Here is a 23,723-nt window from a genome sequence, read left to right as displayed (position 1 = left end):
TTTTTGATTTCAATGGCTTCCCGCACTTTTCTACTGTAGAAATGGCGATCCGTGGAAAGGATTTTAGGGTTATGCAGCAGCTCAATCCAGTGGTTTGGTCCTGACTCCAGCAAATGCTCAGCCGCGGCAGACTTGTTCACCTGACGATTTTTGACTTTATTGAAACTTTATTGCACAAAATAAAACTTATCGTTCATGACAAAACTCAATGGAAAAATGTAAGCATAATGTTTACTAATCTCGGCGTGTCGTACCTGTCCATTGAACTGTCAATTCGTAATCCTTATTACAAAGAACTTAAGGTCCATCTTTGGTCAGTCAAATGTTACCGTTGACCTTTCTCCTGATACGGCGCCGAAAATCCCGCGTATATCGGAGTCGTGTCAAATGGGATGAAGTAGGATAAACAGATCCAAGGTCTTATGGTTGAGGGAAAATAGAGAGTAAATGGCGTGTGCAAGGTCAGTTTCGCGAGAAAAACATGCTTAGTGATATTTGAAGCTCACACATAACACAAATAGTATTTGCAAATCATACTTCAATGACTTGGATAACAAAATAAAATAGCGTTTCTTTTATCATAAAGTGTCATTCTATAGAACTTGCTAAATATGTAATCAAACCGCCATATTGAAACTTGAAACTGTCACTGAATGATCAATTTTTTAAACACGCAGATACGTCTGCGAGCGATATTCCAAATTTTATATTAAAGGAAAAAATTGAAAAATTACGCTTCCGGCAGGACTTGAACCCGCAACCTCCGCAATCCTTGCGAGCGTGTGTGAGTGCGTGTCACTGAATGACGATTTCAGTATGGCGGTTTGTTTAAATATGTACATAGTTAGCAAGTTCCATAAAATGACACTACGTACGCATGACAGCCGCAAACAAAAAATGTTTAGGGTAATTTTCATTTTATACAGAAAACTTAAAATCGTAGCCTAAAAAAGTCCCCGTTTGCATAAAAGTCCCTCATTCTGTTCCACACGATATAAATCTTTGTGCCTTTGTTTTTTTATTTACCCGAGACCTGTATAAAACAATGACTTTCATAAAAATACCATACAAAAAGATACCCAGAAATAACACAAAACATTCATATTTTCACCGTAACCTAGATTTCCAAATACATACAGGGGAAATAATAAGGATTGGGTTTCAAACGGTCTATTCTGTTCCCGAAACAAATACCCTTAGAGCAATTTACCTTTTGTTCAGAAAGTACCTACGAAACTTACCTTCATTAATTTACAGGAACATATAACAAAACTACTGCTACGTCATTGGGATTATAATATACGAAGTTAGTAAAACGTACACAAAACTTTGTATTAAGTTTTGAAACGCGTTTGCGTGATGTCTATTTTTGTGGGTGATGTCCTTATGGGATTTTGAATAGCGCGCCAAGCGGGAAATTTTGAAAACTCAATATCCCATACAAAATGACACTTAACGCAAACGCGTACGTCACGTCACGCTATCGAATTAAATTTACACTAGAGGTACGGACCGTACTTCGGACTACATGATGTGGAACATGTGGAAGTCAATAAAATAAATAATGTGATTATTGTCAATATTGTCGAGTGTTTTTTTAATCTCGCCATCAGTGTGCCTAGCAAGGTGTCAACCGCTTGCGCTACGACAACGAAACGAAACGACAACGAAAGCCATCGCGTAGTCTCTCAAAGCCTTAGTAAAAAAGAACAATAGGTAAATGTTCCAAACAGCGGAGAGTAGGGGTACGCGGTTTTTTTTTCATGCCTGCGGGGTCGTGAGATTTTGTATCATGCCAAGGGGGGTCGCGTCATTAAAAGCAATGAAAAACACTATTTTAGAATAAAGGAAAACTTATGTATGACCGTTTCGAATTGTTACAAAGCGTTGTTCAATACAAAATTCCTAGTGTATATTTCCTAGAAAAGCTACATATATTATTCGCTCGTAAACTGCCATTGTTTCTAAAAACATGAGCTGGTCTTGTGCTTACCTAATTTTAGTTTATTGTTGACCAAAGTATTGTTGTTTATACTAGTGTAGATAGGTATTGTATTAGTTAACTCAAAGACATTGCAAAATACCTTGACAATTAGTCACAACTACGGACGTACATAATAGATACATATTTGAGCACAGCTAAAGGTGTTATCATCAGATTATATATCAGTACACACTCGTCCAGAGCCTCTCGCCGAGTCTCGTCACCGCTCCGATGCAATCGAAGAAGCGCGAGACGAGACAAGGAAGAGCGAGACGCGAAGGGAGCACCATGTAAACACTCGTTCTTGGCCTGTCTCGGGGTCTCTCGACGAGTGTGTACAGCCGGCATTAGAAAAAAATAATCCCGGCACACGAGAGGTTAATGTTGATTCGCATTGTTATCGCAACAACCCGTCCATTTCTAGTAAACATCATTCGTATAATAAGCATGCCGTTCGTGAACGTAAACAATTGACACCATTCACGGCGTAAACAATTGGCGTGCGTCCAGACTGAGACCGTTTGTTACCATTGTTACCGGGCGAATCGATCAATGATGCAGACAGTAAGCCTACTCTATTTCGAACAATTACTGATGCAGACACTGCAGTAGGCTTCTTACGAAAATCGATAACAAGAGCGATAGAGATGAAGGTAGCCAATCTTCAAATTTAGATGGTAGAGTCTCAGAATAAACCATTCCTGTGTCAGAGTAATATGAATCATTCGTATACCTTACAAAGAGATAAGGTATATCTATGGTCAGTCATTATGGTGCTGTACAAAAGTCAAGCATATGAAATTACGCACTAAACTCTGTGAATGGCAATCAATGAAAGCCAGATATTTCGTGTACGGCTAAAAACATTCAGACTATTCAGAGATTAAATGCCGCCTATCATAAATATGCAGAGAATTTAAGTCACGTTCAAATTCAAACAAAGAGTCTTGATTGCAAGTGAAATCCTGATAAATTCGCAGCGCTGCAAGAGAGGAATCATGACACGTTTGTTTTGTAGCTTCATAATTTACCTATTGTTGGACATGTATATAGGCCGCTACTTAGTTATTTTGACACTTGAACATGTCATTTCAATAAAATGTGTGCCAAAAACTTCACTTTATGACACAGAATGTATTGAAATTGATTGGTTCTACTGTCGAAGCTAAATATAAGAAGTAGCTATAATAATGTATTGGCTCACACCACTTGATTAAATTGGTATTGACATCGGACGATCACGATCGAGGTGAGAGCCCAATTTTAGGTCAATCAGCTGTCAATAGCTCAAAATAAATATAATTGAGAATAACGGTAATGAAAGAAATACATATCACAAATGTCTAATATTCGAATGTTTTTATACCTATTGTATATAATATCTGCCGCATGCATCCAGATAGGTGGTCTAGTATAGCCACCAAGTGGATGCCGCAAAAGAAGCGCGGACGTGGCAGGCCCAAACGGAGATGGCGGGACGACTTAGACGCCTTCATCATTAACTGGCCGGAAAAAGGACAGCAATGGGAGTTGTGGAGATCAAGGACAGAAGCCTTTGCCCAGCAGTGGGACTATAACGGGCTAAGAAAAAAAAATTGCATTTTTCCATTTTTATTTTGACAGATTCATTTACATGCCAGAGTGCATTAGCCAACATATAAATCGTTTATTCTCCATAGCAAACGAAACGCAACTGTCGCACTAATATGAAAGAGTGATCTGAGTGATAGAGAGACACAAAGCGTTTCGTTGTCGTATCGTAGCGCAAGCGATTGTCACCTGGGCTAGGCACCCTGTACTAGACGCAGTAATAGCCTTTATTTTCATTTAGTCTAAAAGGCTTTTTATAGTCAGCGTATTCTATTGTGTACCTGAACAAGAGTATTAGGCATTAGGCACTACTCGTGCGGCACGAGGACAAAGGAACCTAAGAAAATCTAATTAAAAAGATAACCACAACAACCAAACCACAACTCGGTTATATGCGGTTCCAAGCAAATTAACTGCACAGTCTATTTTAAAATACACTTAGGCACAGAATAAATAATAGTACTAGGTACATACCTACAGAAGGTTCACTTTCTAACAAAACGCGTCTATTAAGACAGAATAGATATGACCGCAAGGTGGCGCAAGCGCGAGCAGGTGTCCGTTCCATAGCGGTGCGCGGCAACTACTGCTGCTAGACACCAAAACTGGTGTGGCCGCGTGTACTTGTAGCGACGCGACGAAATCGCGGAGTGAACCACGCCTGACTTAGGTCTACAGGAAAAATAGTAGCAAACTACATGCTAAGGTGTATGGATAAGGTTCAAATTCGTACGTTTTAAACACGCAGGTTCACGAGATAAAGGAACTGGGTCGTCGTCTGAAGGACGTGTGATTCACTCGGCCGTCCTGACCCGAAGTGACCCCGTGGTGATAAAAAATAAAACATCGAACAGACGCAATAAAAAGTTAACAATAATGTGGAGGAAAATAGAAGAATTTATATTCTGGAAATATTCCAATACGTTAACCTGCAATATCGTATACAAGGATGCGCGCAAAAATATCTGAATCATAACAGTTCTGGGTTACCAGGGTTACCAAGTGATCTTGTATCCTAAAGTACCCATGGTCCGGTCTGTTTATAGTTTTTACAAATTCGACTGTCATACCTTCCAATCCAGAGAGGAACATGACCAAATTGGGTTTAGCTTGGTTTCCTCAGCTAACTTTATCCGAACTCACGACAATACTAACTTCCTCTCTACTATCCTTAGGTACACTATAATAAAACTCGTCGGTATAAAAACTATGGAAAATGTAAGGGAATATCTCGCCTTGAGTTTATCAGGATTTGATGAAGCATAGAAGATATTAAATTGAACCATGTATAATTAAATCCGGCAATCTCTACCCAAGTAGCACAGATTAGCTGTATAGCAGCCGCATAATGAAGTACGAATACGCTTGAAGCTGGAATATAAAAACTGCATAAGCGTCTTTTCAGCTTTTATAACTCTTAAATGGGCACAAATTAGGCAGCCTTAAGTTCACATAGCTACTTAAGAGCGTTGTAGCAGCAATTTAACGGAATTATAAGGGGTAACAGGAGTTATAAGAGGTGTATATTGGCTGGGTAAGAGACCACCAGTTACCCTTTATTCAGCTAATATGTCACATGTGCGCCCTAATACCGGGAAAGATTGACGTTGGGCTGAATAAAAGATAATTAATAACATACTTTTACACCTCTGCCTTAAAAATCAGCTATTATATTTAGTATAGTGACGACGAACGCAGAGGTGAACATATTTATACTGAAGCAAAAACGTTAAGCGCAACGACACCATAAGTCATTTTGTTAAAGTGTTTAGTTAAATGTTTGTACATGATCTTTTATATATTAATGCGAGAAAGATGTTTGGGAATGCAAGTTTATTGACATTATATATATACATTATCTAAGAAAATTTCAGTGCGCCACGAAAATAATCAGTATTTATTTAAATTAATGATATAAATAAGCTATGTGTAAAAACTATTTCAGTGGTTCGGACAGAATTATGAGATAAAAAGTTAATAATACGTTATAGGAAGTACTAAACTAATGATTTAGGTTAAGAACTCAGGCACAAAACCATATTGTTACCCTTAAAAGTTGGAAAAGCAATTTCAATTTTGTAGGTTATATACAATAAAATGGCGGTCAATGTTAAAAAGCAACGTGAACCGTTAAAATTCTTATATGCAGCATACGACTGTTATATATCCCACTATAAAGTCCAAGTCGTTATTTCGATACACTAGTGAACCTCTAAACAGTTATAAGGCATCTTATGAACGTTTTAACAGCCGCTATGCAGACAGTCCCAATGGTAGTATAATAGGCTGCTTAGCGGTAAACATGTTCAGCGCTAAGCCGTATTATGCGCCACATGTGTTCGATTATACGTCTATTGGTTTCATAATAGTTCACTCGTTCTCCCTTATAATAAGTCAGCGAAATAAAAGCTGCTTTAGCGGTAAACATGTTCAGCTATAAGCTGTATTATGCGTCCCATGTGTTCCATTTATACGTCTATTGGCTTCATATTAGTTCACTCGTGCTCCCTTAAAAGTCAGCGTAATAAAAGCTGCTTAGCGATAAACATGTTCAGCGATAAGCTGTATTATGCGCCACGTGTGTTCCATTATACGTCTATTGGCTTCATAATAGTTCATTCGTGCTTCCTTAAAAAGTCAGCGTAATAAAAGCTGCTTAGCGGTAAACACGTTCAGCGATAAGCTGTATTATGCGCCACATGTGTTCCATTATACGTCTATTGGCTTCATATTAGTTCACTCGTGCTCCCTTAAAAGTCAGTGTAATAAAAGCTGCTTAGTGGTAAACATGTTAAGCGACAAGCTGTATTATGTGCCACATGTGTTCCATTATACGTCTATTAGCTTCATAATAGTTCACTTGTGCTCCCTTAATAAGTCAACGTAATAAAAGTCCACAATTACCTCCTTATACAGCACATGGCGTAATTTTATCCACTAAACAGACCTTATAACGGTTAAAGCATTTGATAACCCTTAAAGCTGTATAGGGTCGTAGCAAAAATACCTTTATATCACTCTTTGCGTATTAATGGTAGTTTTCAGAGCCGTAATGCAGCTTTTAATCAGCCCTAAGCTATATAAATATCACTGAGATCTATTATACAGCTGTAGGACCACGAGTGTGCTCTTATAAGTGTCTTAATACGCACAGAGCGTTAGATAGAACTAAAAGTGAGTAGTTATAGAGCTATCTGTGCTACTTGGGTACTGCAATCACAATCATCAATTCATCATTAAGACTTCTCATACATTTCATTTGGGTCGTCATAGCCACACCCCTCATAGCAACACCAAAACAAATCAATACGTAAAATCATGGTATAATAATATACTCCGCCTGGTACTCCATTCCCGTCTTTTCTAGGTCACCTAACTGACACGGGCCTACGTCATCATGCGACAGCGCTATATGATAATATGCGATAGCGCTATATATAGCGGCCATGTTGTTGTGACGTAGGCCCGTGTCACTCTGGGAATGGAAGACCATGTTTTATTAGACTATGCGTAAAATAAATGATTTGAAGTCAGCAGAATTATCAGACAATATGTTTATTAGAAAGCTAAAGAAATATTTAATAGATAAGGCGTTCTACTCATTCGAATACAAACAATGTTATATGTGATTATTGAAATGGGATACTTATTATTGTTAATATATAATAGACATTATGTAAATATGTATAATAAAATTGACATGTAACTTACGTTATGAACAAAGAAATTGAAATTGAATTACATATTCCGCGTTGCTATTTGATAAAGAAGTTCACCTTAGATAACAAAAAACACGAAGAACTGTCAATGAATTTGATTTTTGTGTCACTTCGTACCTTGTCACAGTGACAATAATGAGACCCCTAGTGGCACAGAGATTAATTTCCTAGAAGGTAAATTCTAGGTACTCCCTGCAGGTTAATATACGTGAAGAATATGGGGCATACAACTGCGAAAAATACAGACCAGAAGTACATGAATGATATTTGTAATAGTGATAATTTTCCGAGTCTAATTGTCAGAGTTACTAAAATTACTAGCTCATTCTATAAAAAGTGTACTTTAAATACAAATCTTGTGACAGTTTCCAGGTAAACTATAGATTATTACTATTGTGATAAGTGTCAACATCTTCGATATTGCCATGAACATATTAATGGATGACGGAAAGAAATAACTCTTTAAATACAAGAATGTTAATGTGACTAGTGTTGGTTAACCTTGAGTCCTCTGCTTTGAGGATCGAGTCAGTTTTTCAGACTCAAATATAAGTAGAAACTTGAGGTGTTTTCAACCTATTCGAGACCCGAGTCTTTTGTAGATACTTGAGTCCATTTCACTAAGCTCTAATTTTTTTTTTTTTTCAAAAAATGTGCAAAACTCATTGATTGTCTTTACATAGAATTGATAATTTTCGTACGCAAAATCATACAATAACGCCTAGTTTCTTTGCTGTTCATTTAGATAAAACATACAAAATTGTTGACGGAGTCTTTATTTGGAGTCCTTTTGAGTTGAACTTAAAAAAGACTCGACAAACGACTCAACTCGGGATAAGATTCAGTACTTTTTAAACACGTAGCATCGTAAAAAAGAGTCGAGTCTTCCAAATATAGACTCAAAAGACTCGAGTTCCTACCAATTAATTGTGACACGCTATCATTTGATAATATCATTTGGTAATATTTAATACAACTCGTTCACTTTTTAATTACTTGCAGATCGTCTATATTGTCACGAATGTTTCAAAGTATCTATTTATTAGCTCATTGTCATACTTGTACAATAATTATTATAAATGCTGTACCTATTGTTAGAGAAAAAGTTACATTGAGCCGTAATAATATGCTACAATTAGTACTTGCTAGGAAGTATCATGAAAGAATGCTGCTATGAACTGAAATACAACCTTAAGAATTATGATAATGCTATAATTGTGAAAATGCTATAATTGAGAAATTGCTACGTAATAGCGACGGACGACCGTTAAATAGTTATAAAATCGTTTATTTCAGACGTAAGTCCATCGCGGTTAGCCTCATTATTACTAAACTTAAAATAAAAAAGGAACTCTATTTTTTATTAATGTAGAAATCGACCAAATTCACTGAATTAAAGTATAACGGGTTAGCACTGACTGACTAGCACATTCGCGGATTAGCAAAGCAATATATTTGTTTTAATTAATATGCATTTTCGAAAATTAACGCCTGATTCTATGATTTATCTGGCAATTTGTAAGTCAATTCCTCCACATCCCTTCGCGTGACAGATGAACATCAGAACATCACACACATCCTGGTTTCCTTGGTCACGGGACAAAACAACAAACGGGACACACGATCACGGGACAAAACAACAAAATTGACCTAGATAAGGAAACAATCTTCTGATTGACAAACTACTCTTGTCATTTCATCAATAGCTATAAAGAGGTACATGCAACGAACTAGAACGAACTATAGAAGTATGAACTCAATAATGACCCCAAGGGATGTATGCCGCGAGCGACTCAACCGTGCCTACTGCGCGCATGTTGACAACGTCAAATATTTGAATGTCGCGCAAGAGGTTTGACAAATGTTATTTTATTTTAGCTATGGAAGGTAAAGGTAAGGAAAACAATCTCCGTGTATCAAAAAGTGTCCGTCAAAAACTTTAAATAGGTGACGCTACAATACCTAGAATATTTGATAAAATAATTCAAATCATTGACAACGCACTTAACTCGTCAATAACGCCGACGTCCTTAGCTACTCTAGCGAGTCTAGCGCTACTCTGGAGAGATTTGGAACTATTATTTACAACTGACTGCTGGACACTTTTACAACTGTTTTACCATAAGAGATTTCGCTCCTTTTACTCTATACTCCATGATTTTAGCCAACTAGTTTCTCCTCTATGTTGGAAAGTCAGATGGCAGTTATTATTACTTGTGCCTATGCTAATTTTCGGGTTTACGCTCCGTTAAACCGATGAACCCTAGGAAGTTGATCACGTGTTTACAAAAGTGTGACTTTTCTAAACTGACAGCCTCTTAACTGGCTACAGGTACACCTTATATCAAAGCACTAAGGATCACGAATATTGAAACAACTGTGTCGACAATAGGCCCCATTGTAATAAGGAACAGGCTAATTTTCCATTGTATACAATATTTACATCTAGGTTTCGAGGTTACAGGCTAATCAGTATCAGGACAATACGAGTACATGAACACTTTCTTTTTTTAAACCGGCGAACACCAATATGAGCCCGTTAGGAGTGTGACAATGACACGGTCAACATGCGCATACGCTGAATCATGTGTACAGACAAAAGACGAGTAAATAATAAAGAAGAAATAGTAAAGTCCAACTGAAGTTGATATTGAGGTTCAAGTAGGACCCTTGAACTTCCGCTTATACGAGTAAATAGGTATAGGTAGGTCATAGGCTAATCAATATTAGACAATACATGAACACTTTTTTTTTTTCAAACCGGCGACCACTAATATGAGCCCGTTAGGAGTGTGACAATGACACGGTCAACATTCGCATACGTTGCTGAATCATGTGTACAGATAAAAGACGAGTAAATGATAAGGAGTGGTAATCTAAATAGGAAATTGCATGGGAAGTTCAAGTTTTACTTTGGCTAAGGCGAAGTCCAGGCATGGCGCTGGCGTGACACTTCGGAATTTCTTTACAATGTACTTTACGAAACGAAATATCATTTGATAATTTGCTTTTCAGTGAAATAATTCATAGTGAGGAAATTCGCATTGTACACAGGTACGCCAGGCACAATGCAAATTTTCTGATGTCCTCACATGGGTAATAGTCTCCAAAAACCCTTTGCCCGGCAGGAGTGCATGTATACATTGTATACTCTGGTACAGTACAGGCGACGTCAAAAATATGTTTACATTTTTCGCCTTATTGCAAAGGACTGGCGTCGACTGTACCACTCTTTATTGTTAATCGTCTGGTGCAGACGGTTGATATGCACGTTGAACGAGCCTCTTCCTTCAAGGAAACGGTACGAGTACGGGGTCAGGGGTGAACGCCATTTCGAGGAAGTACGTTACGAAGTGAACGGAGACGGCTAGCTAGACGATCGTGAATGGGTCAAGCAACTAATATATCAATTGAGAATTAAGTACAGTCAACTGGAAAAATATGGGTGCACAAATCATCTCAAAAATATGTCCCATAGCTCTTATGTCAGCGAATTAAGAACTATGGGACATATTTTTGAATAATTTGGATACACCCATATTTTTACAGTTGACTGTGCATCAAAACTAGACATGTTTACGTGATTTTTTTCTATCGAGCCACAACGAGCCACGAACATCAACATGGTTAATGTTTTGGTTGGAGTGTGTGACTAGAGTTAGACCAAGAAAAGTCTGCAACAATTGTGATAGCACGTGCAGTGCAAGTGTTACTTTAAACGTCAAACTTCTATGAAATTATGACGTATAAATAACACTTGTAATGCGTGTGCTATCAAAATCGCTGCAGTCTTGTCTTGGTCTAACTCTATAGTCTCCGTGTGAATTTTTTCGTGGCATTTGCCCTTGATTGAAACGTGTAATAGTATAAAACTAATAGACATCGGTTACACGCTAATTCTGGCGTCAGTTCAGTCCATCAGTCCATTCGAGTTTTGACTGATGCCAGAATGATGGAAAATGGACACGGTTAGACGATCAGTCCAGACTGACAACAGACTGATAAAATTACGACACAGTCGTCGTTTGGACACAGAACGCAACACAGTCATATAGTCTTGTCTAATATGGTGACTGACGCGAGAATGACACAAACAGGTTCCACGATCAGTCTCCTATCAGTTTTCTGTCATTTAAAATGGACTGACGAATATTATCTAAAAATTTAAATTTTCATCAGTCCAGACCATCAGTCCGCGTGTTACACGATAATTCTCCCGTCAGTCTGACCAGACTGATGGACTGAACCGACGCCAGAATTAGCGTGTAACCGATGTCATAAAACTACAATATTTCGTTAGCCCCCTATTAAGCGAGCGTGTCATTTTAATTATAATAATCATAATCTTCATTGTTTGTGAGAAAGTAATTCAATATTAAAGGTGACTGTCCCATGCAGAATGCAGAGCGTCAACCTGAGCAAAACACGCGACATCAAGTCATACATATATAATAGTTATTTACGATACAAGTGCGAAATTCGCAACGAGTGGCGAATTTTGAAACACGACCGAAGGGAGACACGAGTTGCTAATTACCTATTCGCACGTGTATCATACGTTTTACAGTACATATGGCCCTTTAAATTTTCGACGTATGTAGTTACGTAATGTGCTTATTATAGCACCGAGTGTCGTAATGGCGCACCAGATGTACTGTAAAAACTACAAAATTGTCAGTACACGTAATTCGTGACAGTTCAAAACAAATGATCGTGTTATGCCACTCTGCACAATGATTATGGACTTGATAGTTACACTTTTGGCCTAGACCTTTTCAAATCGCCTAAATGTACCTTCGTATTAACCCTGGCCGAAATATGAAACCATTTGAAAACGTTTTCGTGCTATTCTCTAAAGTAATTACTTTACAGAATAGCACGAAAACGTTTTAACAAACAATGTAACATATTAATAACGTGGTATAATAATGTGGGTAGTTTAAGTTTAGGCAGATCAGACAAGTATTAAATTATCAATACAGTAAAGCGTTCCAATTTCTGTAGAGTACAGGTTTTTTTACTGAAATGCTGCAGTCCTACACAGATCATTGACCGTGGCCGAGCGAAGCGATGGTCTCCGTTTCAGGTTAGACAAAAATTGTTTCATGTCTTCTTAACAGGTCGCATTTCTCATCCGATTCTAGTGAAATTTCGTGAGTATATAGAATAAAATGGCGGAGCCATGGGTGTTCGGGTATACAGCTCACAGAGCCGCTTAGTAGATAAATGTGGCTTACCATGCCTAAAGGATCCTTATACTCCATGTGCATAAGAACCCTTCTGATGGAAAGCCACAAATAGTAAACAAACTGCAGGTCTATCAAAATAAAATAAAAACAACAAAATGTTATCTTACCCTCGCCTTGCGAACTTCATTCGGCATTGCCGATAAGGCATACGCCGATTTACGTAATCGAATGATACGGTAATCCTTCGGTCATATGTCAGGTTATCACTCACTGATAACAGTACGCGCGCACTGATGACACACACACACGTATTATAACCTATTTAACAGGAAAACACAATAAATACACTGTAATTTTACCCACATGAATAATTGCTAGTGAAATGTTCATACGGAAGATTTAGTTAGAAAATGATCATGTATTTATATTTATAGGTTTACCATTTGACTGAGGCAGTTGGTAAGAAGTTGTTATGGACAGCTACGTTGAAGGCTAGGCTGCATGAAGCTGATTTGTTGCATAGTAAGTAAAAAATGTTACAGATTTAGTCCCAAAACTTAGCGAAATTCTACTATAAAATTAACGCGTTTCTATATCAACCGCCTAAGACAAATGGTACACCAAAATCCACAATTGTTTTACGCACACACTAGCACAGCAACATAGGGGAGATTCACAACTATAATGACCATTTAAAACGCACACATGCGCCGGCGTGTGCGCACGCCACGGTGGTTCGTCGCGGAATGAGTTCCCATTCCCGTTGCTTCCTCGACAAAAACGTCTGGAGTCTAATTGTGTCTCATTCCGTATCCGTGTTTCAGTTCCTGATCGGAGATGCGGTAACTGACCGTGACCGGATTCCGTGTTTTGCTGTTTTCTATCATGTTTTTTGTTTTGTGATGACGCACAAACTTCAGCTGTTTGTTTGTATCCTGGCTGGGCAGATTGCGATACCTTTTTTCATGCAAAACAGCTGTCGTGAGAATTTTTCTCGCGCCACGAGGATCATGAAAAAGTTTGAAAAACACTGTTCTATAGAGCATTGTTTGCTTGAGATTTATAAACAATTTATATAATTTATAGACTTGTTTGTAATTATTCTGACGTACATTGTGCTATCGTTGGTTGACAAATTAACAATTCGTGTGACTGATTTTAAACTATTTACTATAAGTATGTTGTGAAGGTCAAAAAAATAATAACGACTTGACTATTTTTAGTTGTAGGTAGTTCTATTGTAATACAACCGGAATTTAGCTGGACTGGATATAGCTCGTACATTAATGGCTCTCCCTAAAGTTCCTAACAACCATATTTGATAGAAAGATAAGCAAGCAGCAAAGTTGTAGCTTTACAAAACGTGAACCTGCCAACCCTGGTCATATTATCAAACAAGGAAAACTTATTACTCTTCTAATTACCCATAATATAATCCAGAAACTACAGAAATGATTCATTCAAAATGAGCTTTTTATATTTCTAGTGAAAAAAGACAAAAACTATATTTATAAAATTATAAATATGTATAATTGAATTTTCTTTCAAAATGACCCTAGCGAACCTAGCGCCGGCGATTGGACAGAAACGGCTTTGGACAGAGAAGCGTTGGTTTCGGAGGCTAAGATCCACTTCAGCCACTTCTTCAGGTCGCAGCGCCACGCCAGCAAGTACGTACTTTGAAACTGTCTTCAACCACTCACATCATTAATATTTTTCAGTGACCTCTATTATTATAATAAAATAAGGGTGACAGATGAGCTTATAGCTACAGTTACCAAAAGCATGTGAGTGGTTAAGTATAACATGTATAGCAACAGTATTTTTAGAAATTGTGCAACAAGAAGCGAGGACATGTGCACTTGTAACACTTGTACATTCTCGGCTCGAACAATGCTGTTTTCAAAACACATTGTTATTCATTATTTCCACGCGCCGTTGGCACAGATGTCGCGTTCTTGAATTCTCAATAGGTAACAGCTCTTAAGTGACCACAGATGGGTCTTATGTCTAGGGAATAAGGTTTACGAACAGTTATTGTTGACGATGATAGGTATGCCAATGGATCGACGCCATACCTGCAGTCGCCGTTTATCATGTATGTATATGAGAAATAGGCTAGTTTACCGCTTAAAACTTACATACTTAAAAATACTTAATTAATTAAGCAGTGGTTTATGTAGTCATATTGATATTTGGGTTCTAATTATCCACCCTAGCCTCCTAAGGCCCAAGGTCCTACCTATAGTACCTCTTCGGTTCGATGAAATTTAAATCGTATTCAATTGGAACAGAGTCGCTTTTGCTTTGTTTCATTCAATTTTCCAACAACGCAAAATCAACTCTATTTCCTACACTATAGGTTCAAATCTTAGTAGCATATTTTGGATTTTTCTTTTGTATGGCTGGGCCTTAGGAGGCTAGAGTAAGTATAAGTACTCAAATAGACATTAGTCTTCATCAGTCACTAATTTGTAATTCGGACTTTCGGTGACGTAATTGTAGCGTTAAACGTAAATAATTATAAAAATACACTATAACCATTTAGTATATATAAAGAAATAGTACAAAACTGCACCAAGTTAAAAGTAAAAGTATCCAACTTAACGCACAATTAAAAAACATTTCCATCTGTGTTTTCAAAGGTTATCTAACAAGATAACGGTGAAACGTATGGCGGTAGCTGATAAAATTTCACTTTACTTTTACACGTAACGCCTATTGTTGTAGTTAAACAAAAGAAAATAATTAGTTATTCATTCAAACTTACATTGTGGATGTGAGCATGAAGGCCGCCAAGCTAAAGTGGGACTGGGCAGGGCACGTCTGCCGAGTGCACCCGGAGCGCTGGACCAAACTAGCCACAGAGTGCTACAGGATGGATCTCGGGGCAGAGGAAGCCCAAAACGGAGATGTCGGGACGACTTTGATACATTTAGTAAAGAGTGGCGGGAGTATACAATGGATATGACCCAATAGTGGAAAAGAGGGGAGGCCTTTGCCCAGCAATGGGACACTCTTATAGGCTAATAATAGTTAATTATTCATTGAATGGACTTTGAAATCATTATCGTGCTTACAATCTTATTTACTCGTATCTAGGTAGGCTATGCACGACCGGCCGTGACTCCATGTCGCGTGCTAATTGTTGCTTCTTTTTATGGCCATGACGTTATGACCTATTAGACCAAGAAAGTGGCTGGTTTTATACGTATTTGATATAAAACCTTTGAATATTTAACGCGGTTGCAATTTTTCTGATGCAACCTAAATCCGGGCTACTATGATTAAAGTTTCGTTATTCTTCTCGCACTACGGGGTCTTTCTACTTGATTTTGGTGCCCTTTTAGATATTATGATCGCAAAAAAGGAGGCGATCCGGTTCTGGCCTTGACGTGAGAACCATAGCGGATTATGAGCTAGAAACTTCGACCAATACCTTAAAATGTACAAGCGATAATTTTCGACTTGAAAAATTAGGTGTTCATACGTAAAATTACTCTTACCTTTTCGCTATCAGTCGGCAGCGTCCCATATCCATACCAGCTCCTAGCCGTCCTCAACCTAGGCTCTTCTTTGGGAGACAGCAAGCCACTTCCCCACCGAACTACACCCTCGGCAATCGCAGCCACTCCAGGAGTTAAAGGACTCCTGTTGGGAGATTCTGGAGATTCGAGCCCTTTCTCAGCTACGGGGGGTAAAGTCGGACGAGCGGCGCCTGTCCTCCGTTCGTATAGTCTTTTACAAGTCTCCTCAAAATTGTCTGTTTCGAGTAAAGCCTTTTTATCGCTTCCTCGTTTGACTTCAGGCTTGACATCCTGCTTCGGTCGCTTAGGCTCCTTCTTACTATCATTAGAGTCTTGTCTGCTTAAGAAAGCTTTCTTAAGACTCTCAGTGGAATCCTGTTTAACGACTTTCTTCTTATCGTCTTTTAAGAGTCGCTTCAAGCTATCAGCGGATTCTTGCTTTTTCGCTATGTTGAGTGAGTCGGTAGTTTTGGAGATGAGGAGCTTAGGGTACTCGTAGTCGGTGGGTGGGTTGAGTTCGAGGGAGCGTCGGTTCTTGCGTTTGTCGGCAGGGGCTATTTGGGCCTTGACGGGGAGGAGGCGGCGCGGCAGGAGGCTGCGGTGGTCAGCGAGGGGCGACTCCGGACGCAGCATGGTGGGCGGCGGTACGACGCGGCCGCGGTGAGGAATACCCCTGGAACAATGGAATAAACCGTAAGTTTATAGTCAACATCATAGAATGAAGATGAAATTGGTTTCACAGTCAAAGGTTTCGTTTTTCTCTTATATTGGATGTACCTAACCAATTGCAAGTGACGCCTCGGTCTGCGGTTAAAGTACAATTCGTACGCTGGGTACATGTTCTGTACTGATGTCATTATATTAACAAACACAACAATACGCTTGTCAAAGTGCAGGCAACTTTTCGAGGGCAATTTGCCAATCTAAGAAAAATATGGGATAAAAATGGTCGTTAATTATACAAAGTATTATGGTTGCTGGCACGGGCACAACTTCGTGCAAGTTTCTTAATTGAGAACATACGTATAAGAGCAAATAAAATGGGTCACTGTATGTGGAAATTTCATGAAACGTGACCCGTTTTCTTTGCTATTATTTTGGGATGAGGTAAAATTAAGCAGAAATAGAACGAATAAACGGGCAATTTTAACAGAAATGTCTCTTATTACATTTCTCTTCAGTAACTTATATTGGATTTAGTTATTGTAGCTAACAGCAAAAAAGATCTATTACTAGATATAGTCAATTAAGTGCAAGAATAAATAAAAAAAAAATCAACTTGAGATGTCCATGCGTGGAAGTTAGAACCGTTATAAGTACCGTAAAAAAAATTGGACATTGACACTAACGTTATAATGTCTCATTTGTTATTTTTTTTCGATATATAATTAATTAAAGTTTCTAACTTTCCAATTTGTCAAGTGTCGACAAGGTGCACGCGACGATGTTATTCAGCGGTATTGAAATAAACTCACATTCGCGCAACTGAGCGTAACGTAAAGTACTTTTTTACTATTTTTAGCCAAGATTACTCGGAGAGAAAACTGTTTTATTCTCTAATTTAGATAGTTTTCATCAAATTAGAAATAAGATCTGCAATAAACTAAGGTCAAATCATAGCCAGAGACTAGCTAGGCTCTTAAGGAATAATATAACTAAGGCAGTATGGTTTCTAAGTGGCGAACGCGAACGGCAGAACATAGCAAGATGGCCCCTAGCAAAGTGAACCCCCGACCTGGTCCGGATCGCAGGGAACCGTTGGATGAGGGCAGGGTTGTTATAGAGATCCTCGAGGGCGGCCTATGTCCAGCAGGAGGGCCCTATTCCCAATTTATAATTTAAATACGAGAAGTATGATAGTGATGCCCTCAGCACACGGAGCGATCGTAAAAGCGTTACGAGTACGAGACGCGTAGAGTTCTGGGCACCAAGCGTCGCGTAAGCGTAATCGTTCTGTTTGCATACAAGTTATTTACGCTTACGCTACGCTTACGCTACGCTTACGACTGTCGTAATGACGACAGAGATCTCATACGCTACGCTACAACTACGCTTCGTGTGTGAACTTGTTTGAACTTGTACGTGCTCGTAGCGCTCTCGTTCTACGCGCGTATTACGATACGCTTATACGCGTCTCTTACGCTTACTGAGGGCCTATAATGCATCATTGAAGCTCCCTCATATAGGTCAATAACGCTTCTCATGGCCGATCTTATTTTAAAAATGAGGAAATGACACCACATGTTATCGAAGAATTTTAAGATCCGAATGATCATCTCGATTATCTGGAACAATTTTGTAGGTCATTTCTATATTTAGCAAAGTCGTCTAGATTGGGTATCTTTATCTTGTTAGTAGGTAAATTTTGATACTTTTCTGCAGTTTTTGAGTCATTAAGGAAACTTTTTGATGTTATTATGATAAAATTTAGTCAACGAAGGTATTAAGCGTATAAATATTCCGAGTGTGTTTTTTTTTGTTAATTAAAACTATAGAGGCTTCTTTTATTTTTCTGTTTTTTATAAAAAATTTTTGAATGTTATATCTTAGCAATAACGTTCAAGTAGGTACAAGATTGTATTTTACTACTCCCTAAGTAGGAAACTCACATAATTCGTTATCTTTCATATTTTATAATTTCGTGCACTTATCTGATTTGTTTATTTAGTTGTGAAACATAAAATAATTACACCTATCTCCCAATCTAATGTACCTAAACAATGGACGGTTTATGTTGTAATTTGTGTCGTAAGTTACTAAAAGTACCTACTCTCTGGCCTCTACTCTCTCTAGGTACTTACTAAAGTTTTCTCCTTTAAAAAAAGTACACAGATTTTAAGGGCCGATACAGACGGACTGTAACCCGACTGCAACTGTATGGGGGGGTTAAACAACGACAACCGCTTTATCAGGAGGATTAAGTACATAATATGTCAGTTTGCCACTGACATAAAAAAAAACGCAAATAATAATCTAACTGAGGAGGACTCGTTAGATTTTTTATACATTATTGATATGAAATTTTATACATTTTGAAATCACGCCCAGAGAATGTCACGAGTACGTATACGTAACAATGTTCATATCTCAAGGTCTAGGTTATCAGCAAGGTGACGTGAACACCTAAACTATCCCGCCACTCGACTTTGATATCTTACGCCCTGGGGATTGGTTCGATAGTTGAATAGGTATTGGAAGGGGATAATTAGATAGGGGTAAGAGCGTTATCGGTGTAATGTAAGCAGTTATCACGCGTTAGGTAGGGCTCATTTAGACGATGCGAGAACTCGCATGCGAGTTTCATTACATTGCGGTTTTTGATCGGTCGGTCGAATTGGACGTAACCATCAGTCCGCAATGTAACTAAAATCGCATGCGAGTTCGCGCACCGTCTAAATCAGCCCTAAAGCTGGACTTCCAAGCAAAGCGGCTCTGACGCAACGGCCGCAGCGTCAGAGCCGCTGCGTCAGTGTCGCAGCGTTAACTGACGCAGATTCGCTTCCGAGTGGCGCGACTCCGGCGACAGCCGCAGTTGCTATTCCATACGGTGCAGACGTGATATGCTTATGATAAACCGATCAATTATGAAAATATTTTTAGAAGAAGAGGAGGATCACGATCTTTTGCTTCATTACTTTTACAGTATGGAGCGAAGCTTACCCAACTCAATTTTCAAAAGTAGAATAGACGGAGGCACGTATAGCATCTTGAAAAAAAGCATTTAAACGAGAACGATGACAAATTTAGGAGCTTTTGTCGGTTCAATATTCATTTTTTAGATATTCTATATATTGAAATAGCCTCAAAACCACGTGCGATCGCAGCGACTGCGCGACAGTGCTTGCGCAGACGTGGCACGGCCGCTATCGCCGAGCGATACTGACGCGGCGCCACTCTCGCTGCGATAGTGACGCTGCGCTCGGAAGTAAGTTCATACATTTCCATACTGCATAATACTATCGCTCTGTCGCCGCGTCAGTGTCGCTGCGTTAGTGTCGCCGGAGCCGCTTTGCTCGGAAGTCTACCTTTAGGGAGTGTGTTTAGTTTAATACGTTAGACGCGGAACTACTGACAGGGCGCCATTTTGTTTATGTCAATGTTTGTTTATGTTTTGTTTGGTTTAATTTTTTTAGGTCAACTTTTTCAGAATCTTTTTGGCAACTCCAGTGACTCGTTAATCTCGTTAGGTATTTACAAACGTTATTTAATTAAGGAGTTACAAGGCAACTGGCGATACGCGACACTTGTAAAATACCTACGTCGCTCCTTGCAACTACACTGAAAAGACAGACAACTTGTTGGGTGAAGATCGGGCAGCCAAAAGGGCCTACATGGGTCGACCCGGACGCCGTCATGTTGGTCACCTTAAATACCGCTGGGCAGATAGAGTGGAGGCAGATCTCCGTGAGCTCGGCGTCGGCGAAAGCTGGCGGGATACCGCTCTGAAGCAAGCAAAGTGGCGTGCTCTTGTGTTGGAGGCCAAGACTTAATTTGGGTTCGCGCCAGCCAAGTAAGTATGTAAGTAAGAAAGAAAGTAAACAACTATGCGACTTTCTTCTACACAAAACGAATCCCATTTTTCCACCATTTAATTAAGATAATTATATTTCAGTAAAATCTTTTCATAAATTATAAAGCGCCATTACCTATTTAAAACCGTCCTCCATTACTACCAGCTTTAAACATCAAAGATTAAAGCTAAAACTTTTAATGAACTGAATGGAGAATGGAGATAAGGGAATGAATGTCTAAGTAATTAAACCCCGCTAGTCTTCCTACAGCTATAGACTGTTAACCTACCAACTTTATGAAGGTTTTTGGTACATAATTGTAATAAAGAAATAACTTTGGCATTTATATCTAATATTTTATATTAATCTATGCTGAGTAGGGATCCTATTTTAGCGTCCAAATCTCTTTTATGACTGCATGCTTTTCTTTTTTTTTCATGTACTATGTTGGGCGTTAAAATAAATGTATTTTTCTTCTTCTGTATTCTACTATAATATTAGTACTGTAGGTGAAATTGCGATCGATCGAAAAATGGGATCGATCGAAATTTTACCTACAGTACTAATATTATAAATGCCAAAGTAAAACTTGCTTGTCTGTCTGAAATATGGCGGCTAGATACGATATAGATTAGATATGTCAGTGTCAAATATGACGTTTCTTCAAACAAAAACGTCACTTTTGACACTGACATATTTTATCTATATCGTATCTAGAAGTAATATTTAACGTATCTTAAAGTGCGAATCGGGTAGATAAACGTACAAGCGATACAAGTAACATATATTTATGTCTATTACCAGCTTTCAGAAATTAGAGCGAGCAGAAGTTTTAAATACTTACAAAACTAATCGCTAACCGAAGCGATTTTTCGTTTAGTGCATCTATAGTGTGTATTAGCCTTAAGCACAATACCGTCTTTACCATAAGGGCACACGGGGCCCGTGCCCAGGGCCCCCATGCTCAGGGGGCCCCGAAGGACAGGCAGTAACAGTATATTTGATTACCCATAATAAATAGAAGATCATAGTAGAAGTAAATGTTACTTTCATTAGCTTTCTTTACTTTCCAAAAGGGCCCCAAATTCTTATGTGCCCAGGGGCCACAGCATAGTTTAAGACGGCCCTGCTTAAGCAGTGGGGAGGCACTCCCGACTTCGGGCAAACTATAGGCTCCGTTCGGCTCAGCATTGCTCCGAGCAATTACGGTTTGGCACCACTTGACGTCCTTTTGCGTGCACGACCAGTACGACCACAGATAAGATAATGACTTGAATTTTGACAACCCTAAATAGCCGAAAGGAATAGTGTCATACATTAGAGAGGGATAGCATGATTCGTCCCTGAATCGCTGTCAAACTTCGGTTTTGTAGGAAGTGCCCTTTCTGTACGGTAGTACTGGTAGTAGGTACTATTATTTATTCTGTGCCTTAAGTTATACAAACAGCAGAATCTGCCGCTGTCGGTATAATACCTTAATACCCCTATTCTTGTACCAATTAGAAACACTTAACGATAGTCTCAAACCTAACATTACCGATGATATTGAAGACTGATATTGGAATCACATACATACACGGCAGTACAGACAAACAATGAACGATTGTTTAGCCGGCCAAAGACTAGATCGTGTGATAGACTGATAATATCTATATAAAATCGTGCTCCTTTTTCATTTTTGGCACTACGCGCCACTATGCGAGGTTTCAGGATCCGTTGAAAACATCGCAAAATTTATTTTACTCAGCTGAGCGATCTGCTAAGCTAAAGAAATAACAATTTTTAATTTTAAATATTATGTTCCTATAATAAAACGAAAGAAATATGTTTTTCTGATTATGACAGTTTTTAAAGCCCAGCCATGAGATACTTCGTTCCTTACATTTTCAAAACGAAGAGTCGCCTACTTATGCGCTACTCAGGCTGTGGACTGGACGCACGCGAAAGGCGGGTCGGCGAGCGGCAAATCAAGACCATTCATACATTGCGCTTAATACCAAATGGACGCACGCCGCCGCAGCCTCATAGTAATATGTAAGCGTCATTGTGTTCGAAATTTCGAATACTGTTGATGAAACTTTGTGTGAAGACTATCAGTCTTTACTATTTACTCGTTTCTGGCCAATGACAAGCACGTGTAGCGTCATCAAATGGCACGTTCCACAAATTGCCATGCGATTTGTTTTATTGTGTTGGTAACGAACAGTAACGCCTGGAAAATTATGCAAATCATTCCTTTAGGATGGTACAGGTAAGGTAGGTAATATTTATTTTATGTGTATTAATAAAACAATGGATTATTATTTATTTGTATTTCCTATTATATCGCGAAGATTATGATCGCAACGCGATATGAATCTTTTGTCAACGCAAATACTCCAGCAAATAAAAATACATAAACATGTTTTTACCAACCACCTATTATTATTAATATCTGGGAGACCGAGTTTTACTCGGAAAACATAGGTCTTACCTTCCTACCTTACCATACAAAGGTCTTACCTCTGGAAAAATGCGCATTTTTGAGTTTTTATATGTTTTCCGAGCAAAGCTCGGTCTCCCAGATATTTTATTATAATGTGCCGTATACCAAACGACTTGTGGCAGGCGTGGCTCACTCCGCCATTTCGTCGCGTCGCTACAAGTACATGGGGTCCACACCAATTTTGGTGTCTAGCAGTAGTAGTTGCCGCGCACCGCTACGGAACGGACGCCTGCTCGCGCTTTCGCTCGTATCTCTCGTAATAGACGCGTTTTGTTAGAGAGTGAACCTTCTGTACCTAGTACTATTATTTATTATATTCTGTGCTTGTGGGCCAAGAAAACTACCGAGTGGACACCAAACATAGTGCGGGTCACGGCAGACCTAGAAGGAGATGACGGCACGATCTTGACGTCTTTCGGAAAGATTGGCCTAATATTGCCATAGAACGAAACGCGTGGAAGAAAGAGAGGGAGGCCTTTGCCCAGCAGTGCTAACAAATAAATAAATATAATGCAATTTATTACAGTTAATTACAAGATGTGAAAGGAAATGCCTTAATTACCAAGGCTATGATATTAACCTCAGTTTTTATTACTGCTACTCTAAAAAAGGTATTCGAGATTCATGTTTTGTTTGACAGACAGACAATACCTTAAATAGAAACCGAAACATTAAAAGTTAATTAAGTATAATGGAATGTAATTTATGTAATTGTTAT

At 38.7% G+C, this 23,723-nt stretch overlaps 1 protein-coding gene and 1 long non-coding RNA gene across 3 annotated transcripts in view; both read right to left on the bottom strand.

The window, feature by feature from the left end:
- LOC134795738 (uncharacterized) overlaps positions 1 to 23,723 on the bottom strand; it is a 319,587-nt gene that overhangs the window by 113,302 nt on the left and 182,562 nt on the right. The gene's annotated exons all lie outside the window — the stretch shown is intronic.
- LOC134795663 (E3 ubiquitin-protein ligase RNF144A) overlaps positions 1 to 23,723 on the bottom strand; it is a 164,646-nt gene that overhangs the window by 113,302 nt on the left and 27,621 nt on the right. Inside the window, exon 3 of one of the 2 annotated variants that reach the window (XM_063767578.1) lies at positions 15,989 to 16,682. In XM_063767578.1, the coding sequence (XP_063623648.1) occupies positions 15,989 to 16,642 (654 nt within the window). In that variant the 5' untranslated portion in view covers positions 16,643 to 16,682. Of the gene's footprint in view, positions 1 to 12,649; positions 12,783 to 15,988; positions 16,683 to 23,723 lie in introns of those variants that run through there. The other variant, XM_063767579.1, reaches the window with a different exon arrangement.

Source organism: Cydia splendana, chromosome 12, assembly GCF_910591565.1.
Source record: "Cydia splendana chromosome 12, ilCydSple1.2, whole genome shotgun sequence".
Taxonomy (NCBI): Eukaryota; Metazoa; Arthropoda; class Insecta; order Lepidoptera; family Tortricidae; genus Cydia; species Cydia splendana.
The sequence above is the reverse complement of the archived record's forward strand: the minus strand, read 5'-3'. Positions and strand labels throughout refer to the sequence as shown.